General features: G+C 43.1%; 1 protein-coding gene across 1 annotated transcript in view; it reads left to right on the top strand.

Annotated features, from left to right (window-relative positions):
- Window positions 1–462: 462 nt before the first annotated feature.
- Window positions 463–19,406, top strand: part of LOC306915020 (uncharacterized protein) — a gene marked incomplete at both ends in the record, with an annotated part of 34,364 nt that continues 15,420 nt past the window's right edge. Inside the window, 33 exons of the mRNA XM_079492266.1 lie at window positions 463–655; window positions 806–909; window positions 1,803–2,001; window positions 2,117–2,279; window positions 2,607–2,875; window positions 2,991–3,136; window positions 3,500–3,854; window positions 3,973–4,135; window positions 4,455–4,723; window positions 4,839–4,984; window positions 5,343–5,697; window positions 5,816–5,978; window positions 6,303–6,571; window positions 6,687–6,832; window positions 7,232–7,586; window positions 7,691–7,786; window positions 11,592–11,682; window positions 12,008–12,276; window positions 12,392–12,537; window positions 12,938–13,292; window positions 13,411–13,573; window positions 13,898–14,166; window positions 14,282–14,427; window positions 14,783–15,137; window positions 15,256–15,418; window positions 15,742–16,010; window positions 16,126–16,271; window positions 16,671–17,025; window positions 17,144–17,306; window positions 17,632–17,900; window positions 18,016–18,161; window positions 18,561–18,915; window positions 19,034–19,196. Of these exons, the coding sequence (XP_079348392.1) occupies window positions 463–655; window positions 806–909; window positions 1,803–2,001; window positions 2,117–2,279; window positions 2,607–2,875; window positions 2,991–3,136; window positions 3,500–3,854; window positions 3,973–4,135; window positions 4,455–4,723; window positions 4,839–4,984; window positions 5,343–5,697; window positions 5,816–5,978; window positions 6,303–6,571; window positions 6,687–6,832; window positions 7,232–7,586; window positions 7,691–7,786; window positions 11,592–11,682; window positions 12,008–12,276; window positions 12,392–12,537; window positions 12,938–13,292; window positions 13,411–13,573; window positions 13,898–14,166; window positions 14,282–14,427; window positions 14,783–15,137; window positions 15,256–15,418; window positions 15,742–16,010; window positions 16,126–16,271; window positions 16,671–17,025; window positions 17,144–17,306; window positions 17,632–17,900; window positions 18,016–18,161; window positions 18,561–18,915; window positions 19,034–19,196 (7,214 nt within the window). The remainder of the gene's footprint in view (window positions 656–805; window positions 910–1,802; window positions 2,002–2,116; window positions 2,280–2,606; window positions 2,876–2,990; window positions 3,137–3,499; window positions 3,855–3,972; window positions 4,136–4,454; window positions 4,724–4,838; window positions 4,985–5,342; window positions 5,698–5,815; window positions 5,979–6,302; window positions 6,572–6,686; window positions 6,833–7,231; window positions 7,587–7,690; window positions 7,787–11,591; window positions 11,683–12,007; window positions 12,277–12,391; window positions 12,538–12,937; window positions 13,293–13,410; window positions 13,574–13,897; window positions 14,167–14,281; window positions 14,428–14,782; window positions 15,138–15,255; window positions 15,419–15,741; window positions 16,011–16,125; window positions 16,272–16,670; window positions 17,026–17,143; window positions 17,307–17,631; window positions 17,901–18,015; window positions 18,162–18,560; window positions 18,916–19,033; window positions 19,197–19,406) is intronic.

The following is a 19,406-nucleotide window of genomic DNA, read 5'->3' as shown; positions in this document are numbered from 1 at the left end:
AGCCATTCAACGAAACGGGTCTTTCAGATTTTTCAGACTCCATCCTGATTGGCTAAGATTGGCTTCCAAAGTTCGCAGGAGTGCTCCGTTTCAAACAAAATGCTGCAAATCATGAACACATGGTGTGATTTTCGTGAAATTTTGCACGCACATTCCCACTAGGTCGAGGAAGAAATGCCACTTGAATATTTTCACACACACACACACACACACACACACACACACACACACGTTTATATTACTCCTAAACATTTTGCCAAACATCTCACACAATCCTATCCTCCTGGTGGAGACCTGTGCCCAGAAGGGCACTTTTTCTAGTTTTCTTATCCATTCATTATTTATTAATGCCAGTGATGACAAAAAACTGGTCTATAATTTCACAACAGCTTAAATCCAAACATCACTGAGTGGAAGGTTTCCCTGGGCCCACGACTTGAGAATGGTTTGGAGGTGTTTGAGATGTCGACGGACATCTCAAACATTACAATGAGCAACAAGACCGGTTCCAACATCGCATTACTGGAGCTGGCTAACCCAATCCGCTACAGTGATTACATCCAACCTGTGTGTATGGACCTGTCCGCTACTAGAGCCTTTCCTACTGGGACCCAGTGCTGGGTGGCTGGTTGGGGTCATGGCACCAACACCAGAGGTGACAGTACAATTATTATTATTGTCAAAACTTTCTGCTCAGTGAAACCATCAGTATCTTTATTAAAGTGTGCTCATACTGACTGCTTTACTACAGTAGCCATATATTCACACTTTTTAATTTTATGATAATTTAATGTAATTTCTGCAGGGGATGCTGGCTCAGTCCTACGAGATCTTGAGACTAATGTGACAAGTTGTGGGAACAACTCTGACTCTGAAAACATCTGTACATATTCCATGGACATTCAGCAGGTAAATCACATTTCCATTTCCCAGTTCATGTTAACCGGGCAAAAATATCCAATCTACAAGGTCACAATCTGTCACGCTTTGTGAGCTTGTATATCGTCTATTTTCGGCAAAGCGACTATAGAGCGTCGCAGTCCCGCCTCCTACCCTGGACCAGGAAATGAAACCCAATGCATTTTTCCCATAGACATTTCTTAAAGTATTTATTTAAAGACGGTTACGCCGCGGACAAAGCCAACTCGAGTCGTGACAACTCATGACAACACAAACAATATTTTGGACCAAACAAATAATTACAAAGAAGAAAAACAACAAAAAAAGTGTTGTAACCTGCCGTTTTTTTCTTCTTTCTAATTATTTGTTTGGTCCAAAATATTGTTTGTGTTGTCATGAGTTGTCACGACTCGAGTTGGCTTTGTCCGCGGCGTAACCGTCTTTAAATAAATACTTTAAGAAATGTCTATGAGGAAAATGCATTGGGTTTCATTTCCTGGTCCAGGTTAGGAGGCGGGACTGCGACGCTCTATAGCTGTAGAGGAAAAAAATGTAACGTTCAAGTACTGTATAGAGCCCTGGGTGACCTCTGTCAAATACAGTAGGGTATAAACCTTTCCTTTTTATCAGGGAAATAGCCAGCAGTCAGATGCACAAATCTTCATACTTTTTATGAATTATGAATGCCAGATGTTATACAGTCACAATGTAACATACAGTAACATACAGGTTTTAAAACAAGTTATTTACATAATAAGCACCTACTGTACGTGTAGCTATACTTGTATCATGTCAAATAAAGGTCTGAAGAATTGACAGAGATTTCTGGAAATTTTTGTCTGGAAAAGTATGGAATTTTGGAATGGAAAACATTTGTATATTTTGTTGCTATTAACTTATAGGGAGACAAAGGTGGACCCCTGCTGTGCCAGTCAGATTCATCCTGGTTCCAGGTGGCTGTGGTAACTATGGATGACACTGGAAGAAGCACACGTGCAGATATACAGGTGTTTGCCAAAGCATCGCAATTCGGCTCCTTCTTGAAGGAGACAGTGGGTGACCTGCCCACTCCTCCAGTAGTAGTTTTAACAAGTGCTGAAGGTAGGCATGTAATAAAAGTCTGTGCAGAAGTACAGTAAATACTTTATTTCATCTTTGTCAATATTTATTATACCGTATAATAGTCTGACTAACATCAATATTGATTGTGGTCTAGTGTGTGGAATCACTGCACTCAACAACAGGATAGTTGGAGGTGAGGATGCTCCAGCAGGAAGTTGGCCATGGCAGGCCAGTCTGCAAAGGTTTGGAGGCCATATCTGTGGTGGATCCCTCATTAACAAGGAATGGGTGATGTCTGCTGCTCACTGCTTCAACAGGTTAGTTACTAACATGATAAAGTATATAACATAACTCAGGAATGAAGGAAACTTCTTTATTCATGTGTTGCTGTATGCTGTACATGCAGACAATTTGTTTCTTTGGATATGGATATTTATAGCATGTCATAACATGCGGGAGAACTGATCTACTTCTCCCCGATATTGTTCTGTGTTCACCACCCATCCATGTGGCTGTTCTTTAAGAATAGGAACATGCAGTACCTTGATCTCATGACAACTTCCAAAAAGAATCATACAAGACCACTTTGATTTGTCAATCCTGTTTATTCTTTTTAATTTTTTCTCTGCTTCTCATTTATGAAGTGCAAATACATTCGCCTGGAAGATTTCCTTGGGTCGACAGAGCCTGGAGGGCGACAACCCAAATGAAGTATCCAGAGATGTTGCCCGAATCATTTTACATCCTAACTATGACGGTGACAGCAGTGACAATGATATTGCTCTGCTAAAACTCTCCTCGCCAGTCAGTGTCACTGACTACGTCAGACCTGTCTGTCTGGCAGCCAGTGACAGTGTGTTCAACAATGGTACTGATAGCTGGGTCACTGGCTGGGGTAGAATCCAGGAGGGAGGTGAGTTTTGCTTGTATTATTGGGAACGATTGATTTGTAAACGTAACTCTTGATTTTATTAGAAAAACTGTTTGTTCATAGGTTTGACCAATGTCTTACTTCCTCTGTCCCTCAGTACCTTTGCCGTCCCCCAAAGCATTACAAGAAGTAGAGGTTCCAGTTATGGGGAATAGACAGTGTAACTGTCTTAATGGAGTTGGTACAATAACAAACAACATGATCTGTGCTGGTGTGTTGGCTGGAGGCAAGGACTCATGCCAGGTGTGATATGTTTTACTTGTTTACGTAATAGTTCAAATGTAACCAAACCCAAATCTGTGTGAAGCCTGACAACCAGTGATGAAAAGCAGGATATTCAACTGCTCATCAGATTTTGCCTGGTGTGGTGATGTCACTATGTGTTAATCTGACATCAACAGCCAATAGCAGATAGCCAGTACAGTACCATGATACTTATTTTTGAGCGGCGCTAGCCTCTCCTATGCACAGCTCTGTGTGTAGGTGTGTTTGTAGCCAGGAATGTGATGATTTGATTGGCTGATGTATGATGATACGAGCGCTGCTCACATGATGAATGTCATGTGAATTAGCTGAATGTTTGACATCAATACTTTTGCTTCTCAGGGTGACTCAGGAGGTCCAATGGTCAACAAAAAGGGCTCTGTCTGGGTCCAATCTGGAGTTGTTAGTTTTGGCCTTGGCTGTGCTCGTCCCAATCTGCTTGGGGTTTACTCCAGAGTGTCCCGTTACCAGTCTTGGATCAACTCCTTTATCCAAACTGACAAGCCAGGTTTCGTCCAGTTTACCTCCAGTGGGATAGATGCTGACAACAGCTACACCTGCTCTGGCCTCCCAGCTCCTGCTACCCCAGTGCCCACCATTACAACCACTCCCACACAACCAACAACTGTTAACTTAGTGCCAGCCATTACGACCACAACCACAGAACCAACAACTGTAGTTTTAACAAGTGCTGAAGGTACGTATGGAGTAATAAAAGTCTGTGCAGAAGTACAGTAAATACTTTATTTTATCTTTGTCAATATTTATTATACTGTAGAATAGTCTGACTAACATCAATATTGATTGTGGTCTAGTGTGTGGAATCACTGCACTCAACAACAGGATAGTTGGAGGTGAGGATGCTCCAGCAGGAAGTTGGCCATGGCAGGCCAGTCTGCAAAGGTTTGGAGGCCATATCTGTGGTGGATCCCTCATTAACAAGGAATGGGTGATGTCTGCTGCTCACTGCTTCAACAGGTTAGTTACTAACATGATAAAGTATATAACAGAACTCAGGAATGAAGGAAACTTATTTATTCATGTGTTGCTGTATGCTGTACATGCAGACAATTTGTTTCTTTGGATATGGATATTTATAGCATGTCATAACATGGGAGAACTGATCTACTTCTTCCCGATATTGTTCTGTGTTCACCACCCATCCATGTGACTGTTCTTTAAGAATAGGAACATGCAGCACCTTGATCTCATGACAACTTCCAAAAAGAATCATACAAGACCACTTTGATTTGTCAATCCTGTTCTTTTTAATTTTTTCTGCTTCTCATTTATGAAGTGCAAATACATTCGCCTGGAAGATTTCCTTGGGTCGACAGAGCCTGGAGGGCGACAACCCAAATGAAGTATCCAGAGATGTTGCCCGAATCATTTTACATCCTAACTATGACGGTGACAGCAGTGACAATGATATTGCTCTGCTAAAACTCTCCTCGCCAGTCAGTTTCACTGACTACGTCAGACCTGTCTGTCTGGCAGCCAGTGACAGTGTGTTCAACAATGGTACTGATAGCTGGGTCACTGGCTGGGGTAGAATCCAGGAGGGAGGTGAGTTTTGCTTGTATTATTGGGAACGATTGATTTGTAAACGTAACTCTTGATTTTATTAGAAAAAAAGTTTGTTCATAGGTTTGACCAATGTCTTACTTCCTCTGTCCCTCAGTACCTTTGCCGTCCCCCAAAGCATTACAAGAAGTAGAGGTTCCAGTTATGGGGAATAGACAGTGTAACTGTCTTAATGGAGTTGGTACAATAACAAACAACATGATCTGTGCTGGTGTGTTGGCTGGAGGCAAGGACTCATGCCAGGTGTGATATGTTTTACTTGTTTACGTAATAGTTCAAATGTAACCAAACCCAAATCTGTGTGAAGCCTGACAACCAGTGATGAAAAGCAGGATATTCAACTGCTCATCAGATTTTGCCTGGTGTGGTGATGTCACTATGTGTTAATCTGACATCAACAGCCAATAGCAGATAGCCAGTACAGTACCATGATACTTATTTTTGAGCGGCGCTAGCCTCTCCTATGCACAGTGTGTAGGTGTGTTTGTAGCCAGGAATGTGATGATTTGATTGGCTGATGTAGGATGATACGAGCGCTGCTCACATGATGAATGTCATGTGAATTAGCTGAATGTTTGACATCAATACATTTGCTTCTCAGGGTGACTCAGGAGGTCCAATGGTCAACAAAAAGGGCTCTGTCTGGGTCCAATCTGGAGTTGTTAGTTTTGGCCTTGGCTGTGCTCGTCCCAATCTGCTTGGGGTTTACTCCAGAGTGTCCCGTTACCAGTCTTGGATCAACTCCTTTATCCAAACTGACAAGCCAGGTTTCGTCCAGTTTACCTCCAGTGGGATAGATGCTGACAACAGCTACACCTGCTCTGGCCTCCCAGCTCCTGCTACCCCAGTGCCCACCATTACAACCACTCCCACACAACCAACAACTGTTAACTTAGTGCCAGCCATTACGACCACAACCACAGAACCAACAACTGTAGTTTTAACAAGTGCTGAAGGTACGTATGGAGTAATAAAAGTCTGTGCAGAAGTACAGTAAATACTTTATTTTATCTTTGTCAATATTTATTATACTGTAGAATAGTCTGACTAACATCAATATTGATTGTGGTCTAGTGTGTGGAATCACTGCACTCAACAACAGGATAGTTGGAGGTGAGGATGCTCCAGCAGGAAGTTGGCCATGGCAGGCCAGTCTGCAAAGGTTTGGAGGCCATATCTGTGGTGGATCCCTCATTAACAAGGAATGGGTGATGTCTGCTGCTCACTGCTTCAACAGGTTAGTTACTAACATGATAAAGTATATAACATAACTCAGGAATGAAGGAAACTTCTTTATTCATGTGTTGCTGTATGCTGTACATGCAGACAATTTGTTTCTTTGGATATGGATATTTATAGCATGTCATAACATGGGGAGAACTGATCTACTTCTCCCCGATATTGTTCTGTGTTCACCACCCATCCATGTGGCTGTTCTTTAAGAATAGGAACATGCAGCACCTTGATCTCATGACAACTTCCAAAAAGAATCATACAAGACCACTTTGATTTGTCAATCCTGTTTATTGTTTTTAATTTCTTCTGCTTCTCATTTATGAAGTGCAAATACATTCGCCTGGAAGATTTCCTTGGGTCGACAGAGCCTGGAGGGCGACAACCCAAATGAAGTATCCAGAGATGTTGCCCGAATCATTTTACATCCTAACTATGACGGTGACAGCAGTGACAATGATATTGCTCTTCTAAAACTCTCCTCGCCAGTCAGTTTCACTGACTACGTCAGACCTGTCTGTCTGGCAGCCAGTGACAGTGTGTTCAACAATGGTACTGATAGCTGGGTCACTGGCTGGGGTAGAATCCAGGAGGGAGGTGAGATTTGCTTGTATTATTGGGAACGATTGATTTGTAAACGTAACTCTTGATTTTATTAGAAAAACTGTTTGTTCATAGGTTTGACCAATGTCTTACTTCCTCTGTCCCTCAGTACCTTTGTCGTCCCCCAAAACATTACAAGAAGTAGAGGTTCCAGTTATGGGGAATAGACAGTGTAACTGTCTTAATGGAGTTGGTACAATAACAAACAACATGATCTGTGCTGGTGTGTTGGCTGGAGGCAAGGACTCATGCCAGGTGTGATATGTTTTACTTGTTTAGGTAATAGTTAAAATGTAACCAAACCCAAATCTGTGTGAAGCCTGACAACCAGTGATGAAAAGCAGGATATTCAACTGCTCATACGATTTTGCCTGGTGTGGTGATGTCACTATGTGTTAATCTGACATCAACAGCCAATAGCAGATAGCCAGTACAGTACCATGATACTTATTTTTGAGCGGCGCTAGCCTCTCCTATGCACAGCTTTGTGTGTAGGTGTGTTTGTAGCCAGGAATGTGATGATTTGTATTGGCTGATGTATGATGATACGAGCGCTGCTCACTTCACACAAGTGTTTTTTACTTACTTGGTTGCACTATAATGAATGTCATGTGAATTGGCTGAATGTTTGACATCAATACTTTTGCTTCTCAGGGTGACTCAGGAGGTCCAATGGTCAACAAAAAGGGCTCTGTCTGGGTCCAATCTGGAGTTGTTAGTTTTGGCCTTGGCTGTGCTCGTCCCAATCTGCTTGGGGTTTACTCCAGAGTGTCCCGTTACCAGTCTTGGATCAACTCCTTTATCCAAACTGACAAGCCAGGTTTTGTCCAGTTTACCTCCAGTGGGATAGATGCTGACAACAGCTACACCTGCTCTGGCCTCCCAGCTCCTGCTACCCCAGTGCCCACCATTACAACCACTCCCACACAACCAACAACTGTTAACTTAGTGCCAGCCATTACGACCACGACCACAGAACCAACAACTGTAGTTTTAACAAGTGCTGAAGGTACGTATGGAGTAATAAAAGTACAGTAAATACTTTATTTTATTTGTCAATATTTATTATACTGTATAATAGTCTGACTAACATCAATATTGATTGTGGTCTAGTGTGTGGAATCACTGCACTCAACAACAGGATAGTTGGAGGTGAGGATGCTCCAGCAGGAAGTTGGCCATGGCAGGCCAGTCTGCAAAGGTTTGGAGGCCATTGATTGATTGATTGATTGAAAATTTTATTAACAGTTTGCAGAATTACAGTACATTTCAAGCACAAACTCAATACAAAGGCTGTTAACTGTGAGTGGACGACCCAATTAAGCATTACACTTGTTTACAACAGGGTCCACCATGTTCAAATCATCAAAACATTTAGAGACGTACAAATAGACACTTCTATATAGACAAAGAACAGTACAGGAATTCATCATAATGGAGGTAAAAAGGGAAAAGAAACATATACAGTGAGGGGAAAAAGGGGGAGGGCGGTGGGGGGGGGTTCAGATTTTACGGGGGCCAGTTTCGAATTGCAGCCATCCGTAGGTGCCCTTTGAGAGCGGTTTTGAAGGAGTCAAGGGATTCGCATGTCTTAATGACTGTTGGTAGGGCGTTCCACATTTTGGTGGCATAGGAGCGAAAAGAATTTAGTCCCTTGTTTGTGCCGAATCTGGGTTGAACATGATTCGTTGCACTCCCTCTGGTGTTGTGGGTGTGGACTTCATTAACATTAAGGAAGTATCTACACAGGTACATGGGTATCTTGGTGGAGTATCGAATCTTGTGGACCAGACCCATTGCAAGATGCTGTACTCTGTCGCCGACCCTAAGCCATGCCAGTCTGTCAAAGTGGGCAGGGGTGAGGTGGGTTCGGGGGGTGAGGCCAAGTAGGAGCCTGACCAGTTTGTTTTGGGAGGTCTGGAGCCTAGTTTTAAGGGCCTTTGAGGTGCTGTGGTACCAGGAGGTGCATGCATAGTCAAAGAAGCCTTGTACAAGGGGTCCTGTTAAGGTCTTCAAGGTGTTTTTGTCGACCAGTGAGGAGATCCTGTAAAGGAATCTTGTTCTTTGGTTGACTTTTTTGATTACGTTGGTGGCCATTTTATCACCGGAAAGATTAGCCTCCAGGATGCAACCTAGGTAGGTAATTTCATCTTTACGTGTGATAACATTGTCACCCACTCTAACCAAGAAGCCATTTGCCTTGCTGAGATTACTATTAGATCCAAAGAGAATGGATTCAGTTTTTCCCAGGTGTAAAGATAGTTTGTTATCAGCGAGCCAGGTGCAGATTCTACCGAGTTCAGAGCTGAGGGCATTTTCAACCTGCAGTTTGTCCCTGTCCGAGACCAGCAGTGCCGAGTCATCTGCGAACAGGAACAAGTTGCAGTCACAAGCTGAAGTCATGTCGTTAACATATATTAGGAACAGTAGAGCCCCTAGTATGCTTCCTTGTGGAACGCCACAGCTCACTGGGAGGGGAGGGGACAGTGTTCCGTTCACTTCCACCATCTGTTCTCTCCCCTCCAGGTAGGATTGCATCCAGCTCGCTGATGTGCTATCGAAACCAATTGCTTTTAGCTTGTTAACCAGTATGGAGTGGTTCACTGTGTCAAAAGCCTTTTGGAGGTCCAGCATGACCATGCCGCAGTATTTGCCAGCGTCCACCTCTTGTTTGATGTGGTCGCTCAAATAGAGAAGGCATGTGTCAGTGGAGTGGGATGTTCTGAAGCCAGATTGGAACTCGTACAATAATTTATTAGTGGCAAGATACTTTTCAACCTGTTGATAGACTATTTTTTCCATCACTTTCGAGATGGAGCTTAGAATAGAAATAGGGCGGTAGTTGCCGGGGTCTAATTTACTCCCTTTCTTGTGCAGGGGGGTTACTTTGGCCAGTTTGAAATCTAGGGGGACCTGTCCCTGTTTGATGGAGAGGTTTACTATGTGGGTGATGATTGGAGCTATAGAGATGGCTGAGTCTCTGAGAAATTTGGAGGGAATATTGTCATGGCCAGTGGCCTTGTGGGGTTGGAGGGCACTCAGTTTCTTAAGTACCTCATCAGTTGTTACCATAACTCATTTAAAATCGTCTTTACAAACACCTAGGTTACTGTAGAAGGTTTTAATGTGCTCTACACCAAAGAGCCCAGAGTGGGAGGGCAGATTGTTAACCAGCGTTGTTGATATGTTTGTAAAGAAGATGTTCAAGTAGTTGGCCACATCAAGCTTGTCAGTGATGAGAGTGTTGTTCGCTTTAATGTTTATGTTTGAAAACCTGGTTTTCAGTTTCTGACTATAGCCTAATTGGTTGTTGAGTAGCTTCCAGAGCTCTCGAGGATTGTTTTTGTTTTCCTCAGCTTTATTATTAATAAAGTTACTTTTGTCGGATTTGATCATGGCAGTAACATTATTTCTTAGCCTGTTTCGTTGGGTTTTTAGGTTGTCCAGCTGAGCTTGGAGACCCCTGTTGAAGCGCTTGGCAAGCTTTGACTTGCATTTTAGAAATTCAGAGCATTTTTTGTCTCTGGCATTCGTTGCAGTCATTATGTCCGAATTCATCCATGGCTCCGAGCGGGTTTTGACCCTGATGGTTCTCAGAGGAGCCATGAAGTTCAGTACTGATGTAAATTTAGTTTTGAAGCCAAGCCAAGCTTCTTCGACAAGTGTGCTGTTAAGCTCATCGGACCAATCCAGACTCTCCAATTCTTGGTTAAAGACCTCACACGAGTAGGTTTTGAGGTCCCTTGATATGACTGCTTTGTGGCAGCCAGCCTTTTGTTTTTGTTTTTTGCGGGTACAGAATATCATGAAATGATCACTAAGCCCGCATACAATAACACCTTTCTTGGAGATTCTGGATTTGTCCGAGGTCAGAATGAGATCTATGACAGTTTGAGTAGAAACACACACTCTAGTGGGTTGGGTAATAAGCTGGCTAATACTATGCAGATCACAAAACCTACTAAATGATTTGAAAACAGGCGCCTCTTTACGCTGTACGTCTGTATTCAGACCGCCCATCAGGATTTTCTCTGCACCCTCCTCCTCAGCTAAGCAACCCTCAAGAATATCATAAAAGCCTTGCTGATCAGGAGGTCTGTAGACTGTGCCAACTAGTACTGATTTCGCATTTTTGAAAATTAATTCAACCCACACAGTTTCAATTTCAACATGCTGTAAGTCAGTACGGGTAATGAATTCAGTATCTTTGTGGATATACATGCAAACACCACCCCCATTACGGTTTCTATCATTTCTGACTACGGAGTAGTTCTCAATTTCAATCTCAGCGTCCCTGATGGATTCATCTAGTTTGGTCTCAGAAAAACACAAAATGTTTGCCTTGCCGGTAAGGAATAATTCTCTAATTTCGGCCAGTTTGGAATAAAGGCTGTTTACATTGAGATGAAAAAGATGAATACCATTGTTGTTGAGGATTGATTTGTTGATGTCAGCAATTGAGAAGAGTTGATCAGGTCCATTGTCTTTGTTAGTAGCCATGGGTTGAATAGGGGGAAGGGAGCGGGCGTCCTCGGTGGGGGTGGGGGTGGGGGGGGGGAAGATTCACGTTCAGCTCCGTTCCTTTGTTTGATTGCCTTGGAGGATCTGCGTTGGGTCCCCAAGACGGCTCCGTGCCCGTACCTTGAGTTGGCTGTGTGGCCGTGACCGTCTCATGCGTTGTCCTTGCGATGGGTCCCCAAGGCGGCTCCGTGCCCGTACCTTGAGTTGGCTGTGTGGCCGTGACCGTCTCATGTGTTGTCCTTGCGATGGGTCCCCAAGGCGGCTCCGTGCCTGTACCTTGCGTTGGCTGTGTGGCCGCGACCGTCTCCTTTGTTGTCCTTGCGTCCGTGTTCATCAGGCTGCAAATTTGTTTCTTCGCCTGAAGTCTAGTGAATACAGGACCAGGATTGGGTTGGATGTCTCCTGCCATTAACAAGAATATACAACAGAACAGGCGTCTGTCGATCTTGCCAAGCAGGGGTTTGTTTCTTTTGGCCGGATTGCAGGTTAACAGTGCGTGGATTCCAGCCGCGCCGTGCCCATATCTGTGGTGGATCCCTCATTAACAAGGAATGGGTGATGTCTGCTGCTCACTGCTTCAACAGGTTAGTTACTAACATGATAAAGTATATACCATAACTCAGGAATGAAGGAAACTTCTTTATTCATGTGTTGCTGTATGCTGTACATGCAGACAATTTGTTTCTTTGGATATGGATATTTATAGCATGTCATAACATGCGGGAGAACTGATCTACTTCTCCCCGATATTGTTCTGTGTTCACCACCCATCCATGTGGCTGTTCTTTAAGAATAGGAACATGCAGTACCTTGATCTCATGACAACTTCCAAAAAGAATCATACAAGACCACTTTGATTTGTCAATCCTGTTTATTGTTTTTAATTTCTTCTGCTTCTCATTTATGAAGTGCAGATACATTCGCCTGGAAGATTTCCTTGGGTCGACAGAGCCTGGAGGGCGACAACCCAAATGAAGTATCCAGAGATGTTGCCCGAATCATTTTACATCCTAACTATGATGGTGACAGCAGTGACAATGATATTGCTCTGCTAAAACTCTCCTCGCCAGTCAGTTTCACTGACTACGTCAGACCTGTCTGTCTGGCAGCCAGTGACAGTGTGTTCAACAATGGTACTGATAGCTGGGTCACTGGCTGGGGTAGAATCCAGGAGGGAGGTGAGTTTTGCTTGTATTATTGGGAACGATTGATTTGTAAACGTAACTCTTGATTTTATTAGAAAAACTGTTTGTTCATAGGTTTGACCAATGTCTTACTTCCTCTGTCCCTCAGTACCTTTGTCGTCCCCCAAAACATTACAAGAAGTAGAGGTTCCAGTTATGGGGAATAGACAGTGTAACTGTCTTAATGGAGTTGGTACAATAACAAACAACATGATCTGTGCTGGTGTGTTGGCTGGAGGCAAGGACTCATGCCAGGTGTGATATGTTTTACTTGTTTAGGTAATAGTTAAAATGTAACCAAACCCAAATCTGTGTGAAGCCTGACAACCAGTGATGAAAAGCAGGATATTTAACTGCTCATACGATTTTGCCTGGTGTGGTGATGTCACTATGTGTTAATCTGACATCAACAGCCAATAGCAGATAGCCAGTACAGTACCATGATACTTATTTTTGAGCGGCGCTAGCCTCTCCTATGCACAGCTTTGTGTGTAGGTGTGTTTGTAGCCAGGAATGTGATGATTTTTATTGGCTGATGTATGATGATACGAGCGCTGCTCACCTCACACAAGTGTTTTTTTACTTACTTGGTTGCACTATAATGAATGTCATGTGAATTGGCTGAATGTTTGACATCAATACTTTTGCTTCTCAGGGTGACTCAGGAGGTCCAATGGTCAACAAAAAGGGCTCTGTCTGGGTCCAATCTGGAGTTGTTAGTTTTGGCCGTGGCTGTGCTCGTCCCAATCTGCTTGGGGTTTACTCCAGAGTGTCCCGTTACCAGTCTTGGATCAACTCCTTTATCCAAACTGACAAGCCAGGTTTCGTCCAGTTTACCTCCAGTGGGATAGATGCTGACAACAGCTACACCTGCTCTGGCCTCCCAGCTCCTGCTACCCCAGTGCCCACCATTACAACCACTCCCACACAACCAACAACTGTTAACTTAGTGCCAGCCATTACGACCACGACCACAGAACCAACAACTGTAGTTTTAACAAGTGCTGAAGGTACGTATGGAGTAATAAAAGTCTGTGCAGAAGTACAGTAAATACTTTATTTTATCTTTGTCAATATTTATTATACTGTATAATAGTCTGACTAACATCAATATTGATTGTGGTCTAGTGTGTGGAATCACTGCACTCAACAACAGGATAGTTGGAGGTGAGGATGCTCCAGCAGGAAGTTGGCCATGGCAGGCCAGTCTGCAAAGGTTTGGAGGCCATATCTGTGGTGGATCCCTCATTAACAAGGAATGGGTGATGTCTGCTGCTCACTGCTTCAACAGGTTAGTTACTAACATGATAAAGTATATAACATAACTCAGGAATGAAGGAAACTTCTTTATTCATGTGTTGCTGTATGCTGTACATGCAGACAATTTGTTTCTTTGGATATGGATATTTATAGCATGTCATAACATGGGGAGAACTGATCTACTTCTCCCCGATATTGTTCTGTGTTCACCACCCATCCATGTGACTGTTCTTTAAGAATAGGAACATGCAGCACCTTGATCTCATGACAACTTCCAAAAAGAATCATACAAGACCACTTTGATTTGTCAATCCTGTTTATTCTTTTTAATTTTTTCTGCTTCTCATTTATGAAGTGCAAATACATTCGCCTGGAAGATTTCCTTGGGTCGACAGAGCCTGGTGGGCGACAACCCAAATGAAGTATCCAGAGATGTTGCCCGAATCATTTTACATCCTAACTATGACGGTGACAGCAGTGACAATGATATTGCTCTGCTAAAACTCTCCTCGCCAGTCAGTTTCACTGACTACGTCAGACCTGTCTGTCTGGCAGCCAGTGACAGTGTGTTCAACAATGGTACTGATAGCTGGGTCACTGGCTGGGGTAGAATCCAGGAGGGAGGTGAGTTTTGCTTGTATTATTGGGAACGATTGATTTGTAAACGTAACTCTTGATTTTATTAGAAAAAATGTTTGTTCATAGGTTTGACCAATGTCTTACTTCCTCTGTCCCTCAGTACCTTTGCCGTCCCCCAAAGCATTACAAGAAGTAGAGGTTCCAGTTATGGGGAATAGACAGTGTAACTGTCTTAATGGAGTGGGTACAATAACAAACAACATGATCTGTGCTGGTGTGTTGGGTGGAGGCAAGGACTCATGCCAGGTGTGATATATTTTGCTTGTTTACGTAATAGTTCAAATGTAACCAAACCCAAATCTGTGTGAAGCCTGACAACCAGTGATGAAAAGCAGGATATTCAACTGCTCATCAGATTTTGCCTGGTGTGGTGATGTCACTATGTGTTAATCTGACATCAACAGCCAATAGCAGATAGCCAGTACAGTACCATGATACTTATTTTTGAGTAGACACCTACACACAGCTCTGTGTGTAGGTGTGTTTGTAGCCAGGAATGTGATGATTTGATTGGCTGATGTATGATGATACGAGCGCTGCTCACATGATGAATGTCATGTGAATTAGCTGAATGTTTGACATCAATACATTTGCTTCTCAGGGTGACTCAGGAGGTCCAATGGTCAACAAAAAGGGCTCTGTCTGGGTCCAATCTGGAGTTGTTAGTTTTGGCCTTGGCTGTGCTCGTCCCAATCTGCTTGGGGTTTACTCCAGAGTGTCCCGTTACCAGTCTTGGATCAACTCCTTTATCCAAACTGACAAGCCAGGTTTCGTCCAGTTTACCTCCAGTGGGATAGATGCTGACAACAGCTACACCTGCTCTGGCCTCCCAGCTCCTGCTACCCCAGTGCCCACCATTACAACCACTCCCACACAACCAACAACTGTTAACTTAGTGCCAGCCATTACGACCACAACCACAGAACCAACAACTGTAGTTTTAACAAGTGCTGAAGGTACGTATGGAGTAATAAAAGTCTGTGCAGAAGTACAGTAAATACTTTATTTTATCTTTGTCAATATTTATTATACTGTAGAATAGTCTGACTAACATCAATATTGATTGTGGTCTAGTGTGTGGAATCACTGCACTCAACAACAGGATAGTTGGAGGTGAGGATGCTCCAGCAGGAAGTTGGCCATGGCAGGCCAGTCTGCAAAGGTTTGGAGGCCATATCTGTGGTGGATCCCTCATTAACAAGGAATGGGTGATGTCTGCTGCTCACTGCTTCAACAGGTTAGTTACTAACATGATAAAGTATATAACAGAACTCAGGAATGAAGGAAACTTCTTTATTCATGTGTTGCTGTATGCTGTACATGCAGACAATTTGTTTCTTTGGATATGGATATTTATAGCATGTCATAACATGGGAGAACTGATCTACTTCTTCCCGATATTGTTCTGTGTTCACCACCCATCCATGTGACTGTTCTTTAAGAATAGGAACATGCAGTACCTTGATCTCATGACAACTTCCAAAAAGAATCATACAAGACCACTTTGATTTGTCAATCCTGTTTATTGTTTTTAATTTCTTCTGCTTCTCATTTATGAAGTGCAAATACATTCGCCTGGAAGATTTCCTTGGGTCGACAGAGCCTGGAGGGCGACAACCCAAATGAAGTATCCAGAGATGTTGCCCGAATCATTTTACATCCTAACTATGACGGTGACAGCAGTGACAATGATATTGCTCTGCTAAAACTCTCCTCGCCAGTCAGTTTCACTGACTACGTCAGACCTGTCTGTCTGGCAGCCAGTGACAGTGTGTTCAACAATGGTACTGATAGCTGGGTCACTGGCTGGGGTAGAATCCAGGAGGGAGGTGAGTTTTGCTTGTATTATTGGGAACGATTGATTTGTAAACGTAACTCTTGATTTTATTAGAAAAACTGTTTGTTCATAGGTTTGACCAATGTCTTACTTCCTCTGTCCCTCAGTACCTTTGTCGTCCCCCAAAACATTACAAGAAGTAGAGGTTCCAGTTATGGGGAATAGACAGTGTAACTGTCTTAATGGAGTTGGTACAATAACAAACAACATGATCTGTGCTGGTGTGTTGGCTGGAGGCAAGGACTCATGCCAGGTGTGATATGTTTTACTTGTTTAGGTAATAGTTAAAATGTAACCAAACCCAAATCTGTGTGAAGCCTGACAACCAGTGATGAAAAGCAGGATATTCAACTGCTCATACGATTTTGCCTGGTGTGGTGATGTCACTATGTGTTAATCTGACATCAACAGCCAATAGCAGATAGCCAGTACAGTACCATGATACTTATTTTTGAGCGGCGCTAGCCTCTCCTATGCACAGCTTTGTGTGTAGGTGTGTTTGTAGCCAGGAATGTGATGATTTTTATTGGCTGATGTATGATGATACGAGCGCTGCTCACTTCACACAAGTGTTTTTTACTTACTTGGTTGCACTATAATGAATGTCATGTGAATTGGCTGAATGTTTGACATCAATACTTTTGCTTCTCAGGGTGACTCAGGAGGTCCAATGGTCAACAAAAAGGGCTCTGTCTGGGTCCAATCTGGAGTTGTTAGTTTTGGCCGTGGCTGTGCTCGTCCCAATCTGCTTGGGGTTTACTCCAGAGTGTCCCGTTACCAGTCTTGGATCAACTCCTTTATCCAAACTGACAAGCCAGGTTTCGTCCAGTTTACCTCCAGTGGGATAGATGCTGACAACAGCTACACCTGCTCTGGCCTCCCAGCTCCTGCTACCCCAGTGCCCACCATTACAACCACTCCCACACAACCAACAACTGTTAACTTAGTGCCAGCCATTACGACCACGACCACAGAACCAACAACTGTAGTTTTAACAAGTGCTGAAGGTACGTATGGAGTAATAAAAGTCTGTGCAGAAGTACAGTAAATACTTTATTTTATCTTTGTCAATATTTATTATACTGTATAATAGTCTGACTAACATCAATATTGATTGTGGTCTAGTGTGTGGAATCACTGCACTCAACAACAGGATAGTTGGAGGTGAGGATGCTCCAGCAGGAAGTTGGCCATGGCAGGCCAGTCTGCAAAGGTTTGGAGGCCATATCTGTGGTGGATCCCTCATTAACAAGGAATGGGTGATGTCTGCTGCTCACTGCTTCAACAGGTGAGTTACTAACATGATAAAGTATATAACATAACTCAGGAATGAAGGAAACGTCTTTATTCATGTGTTGCTGTATGCTGTACATGCAGACAATTTGTTTCTTTGGATATGGATATTTATAGCATGTCATAACATGCGGGAGAACTGATCTACTTCTCCCCGATATTGTTCTGTGTTCACTACCCATCCATGTGGCTGTTCTTTAAGAATAGGAACATGCAGTACCTTGATCTCATGACAACTTCCAAAAAGAATCATACAAGACCACTTTGATTTGTCAATCCTGTTTATTGTTTTTAATTTCTTCTGCTTCTCATTTATGAAGTGCAAATACATTCGCCTGGAAGATTTCCTTGGGTCGACAGAGCCTGGAGGGCGACAACCCAAATGAAGTATCCAGAGATGTTGCCCGAATCATTTTACATCCTAACTATGACGGTGACAGCAGTGACAATGATATTGCTCTGCTAAAACTCTCCTCGCCAGTCAGTTTCACTGACTACGTCAGACCTGTCTGTCTGGCAGCCAGTGACAGTGTGTTCAACAATGGTACTGATAGCTGGGTCACTGGCTGGGGTAGAATCCAGGAGGGAGGTGAGTTTTGCTTGTATTATTGGGAACGATTGATTTGTAAACGTAACTCTTGATTTTATTAGAAAAACTGTTTGTTCATAGGTTTGACCAATGTCTTACTTCCTCTGTCCCTCAGTACCTTTGTCGTCCCCCAAAACATTACAAGAAGTAGAGGTTCCAGTTATGGGGAATAGACAGTGTAACTGTCTTAATGGAGTTGGTACAATAACAAACAACATGATCTGTGCTGGTGTGTTGGCTGGAGGCAAGGACTCATGCCAGGTGTGATATGTTTTACTTGTTTAGGTAATAGTTAAAATGTAACCAAACCCAAATCTGTGTGAAGCCTGACAACCAGTGATGAAAAGCAGGATATTCAACTGCTCATACGATTTTGCCTGGTGTGGTGATGTCACTATGTGTTAATCTGACATCAACAGCCAATAGCAGATAGCCAGTACAGTACCATGATACTTATTTTTGAGCGGCGCTAGCCTCTCCTATGCACAGCTTTGTGTGTAGGTGTGTTTGTAGCCAGGAATGTGATGATTTTTATTGGCTGATGTATGATGATACGAGCGCTGCTCACTTCACACAAGTGTTTTTTACTTACTTGGTTGCACTATAATGAATGTCATGTGAATTGGCTGAATGTTTGACATCAATACTTTTGCTTCTCAGGGTGACTCAGGAGGTCCAATGGTCAACAAAAAGGGCTCTGTCTGGGTCCAATCTGGAGTTGTTAGTTTTGGCCGTGGCTGTGCTCGTCCCAATCTGCTTGGGGTTTACTCCAGAGTGTCCCGTTACCAGTCTTGGATCAACTCCTTTATCCAAACTGACAAGCCAGGTTTCGTCCAGTTTACCTCCAGTGGGATAGATGCTGACAACAGCTACACCTGCTCTGGCCTCCCAGCTCCTGCTACCCCAGTGCCCACCATTACAACCACTCCCACACAACCAACAACTGTTAACTTAGTGCCAGCCATTACGACCACAACCACAGAACCAACAACTGTAGTTTTAACAAGTGCTGAAGGTACGTATGGAGTAATAAAAGTCTGTGCAGAAGTTCAGTAAATACTTTATTTTATCTTTGTCAATATTTATTATACTGTATAATAGTCTGACTAACATCAATATTGATTGTGGTCTAGTGTGTGGAATCACTGCACTCAACAACAGGATAGTTGGAGGTGAGGATGCTCCAGCAGGAAGTTGGCCATGGCAGGCCAGTCTGCAAAGGTTTGGAGGCCATATCTGTGGTGGATCCCTCATTAACAAGGAATGGGTGATGTCTGCTGCTCACTGCTTCAACAGGTTAGTTACTAACATGATAAAGTATATAACATAACTCAGGAATGAAGGAAACTTCTTTATTCATGTGTTGCTGTATGCTGTACATGCAGACAATTTGTTTCTTTGGATATGGATATTTATAGCATGTCATAACATGCGGGAGAACTGATCTACTTCTCCCCGATATTGTTCTGTGTTCACTACCCATCCATGTGGCTGTTCTTTAAGAAT

Source organism: Electrona antarctica (genome assembly GCF_951216825.1).
Source record: "Electrona antarctica genome assembly, chromosome: 22".
In the NCBI taxonomy this organism is placed as follows: Eukaryota; Metazoa; Chordata; class Actinopteri; order Myctophiformes; family Myctophidae; genus Electrona; species Electrona antarctica.
Note: the sequence above shows the minus strand (reverse complement) of the source record. Positions and strands in the feature narration are given on the sequence as shown.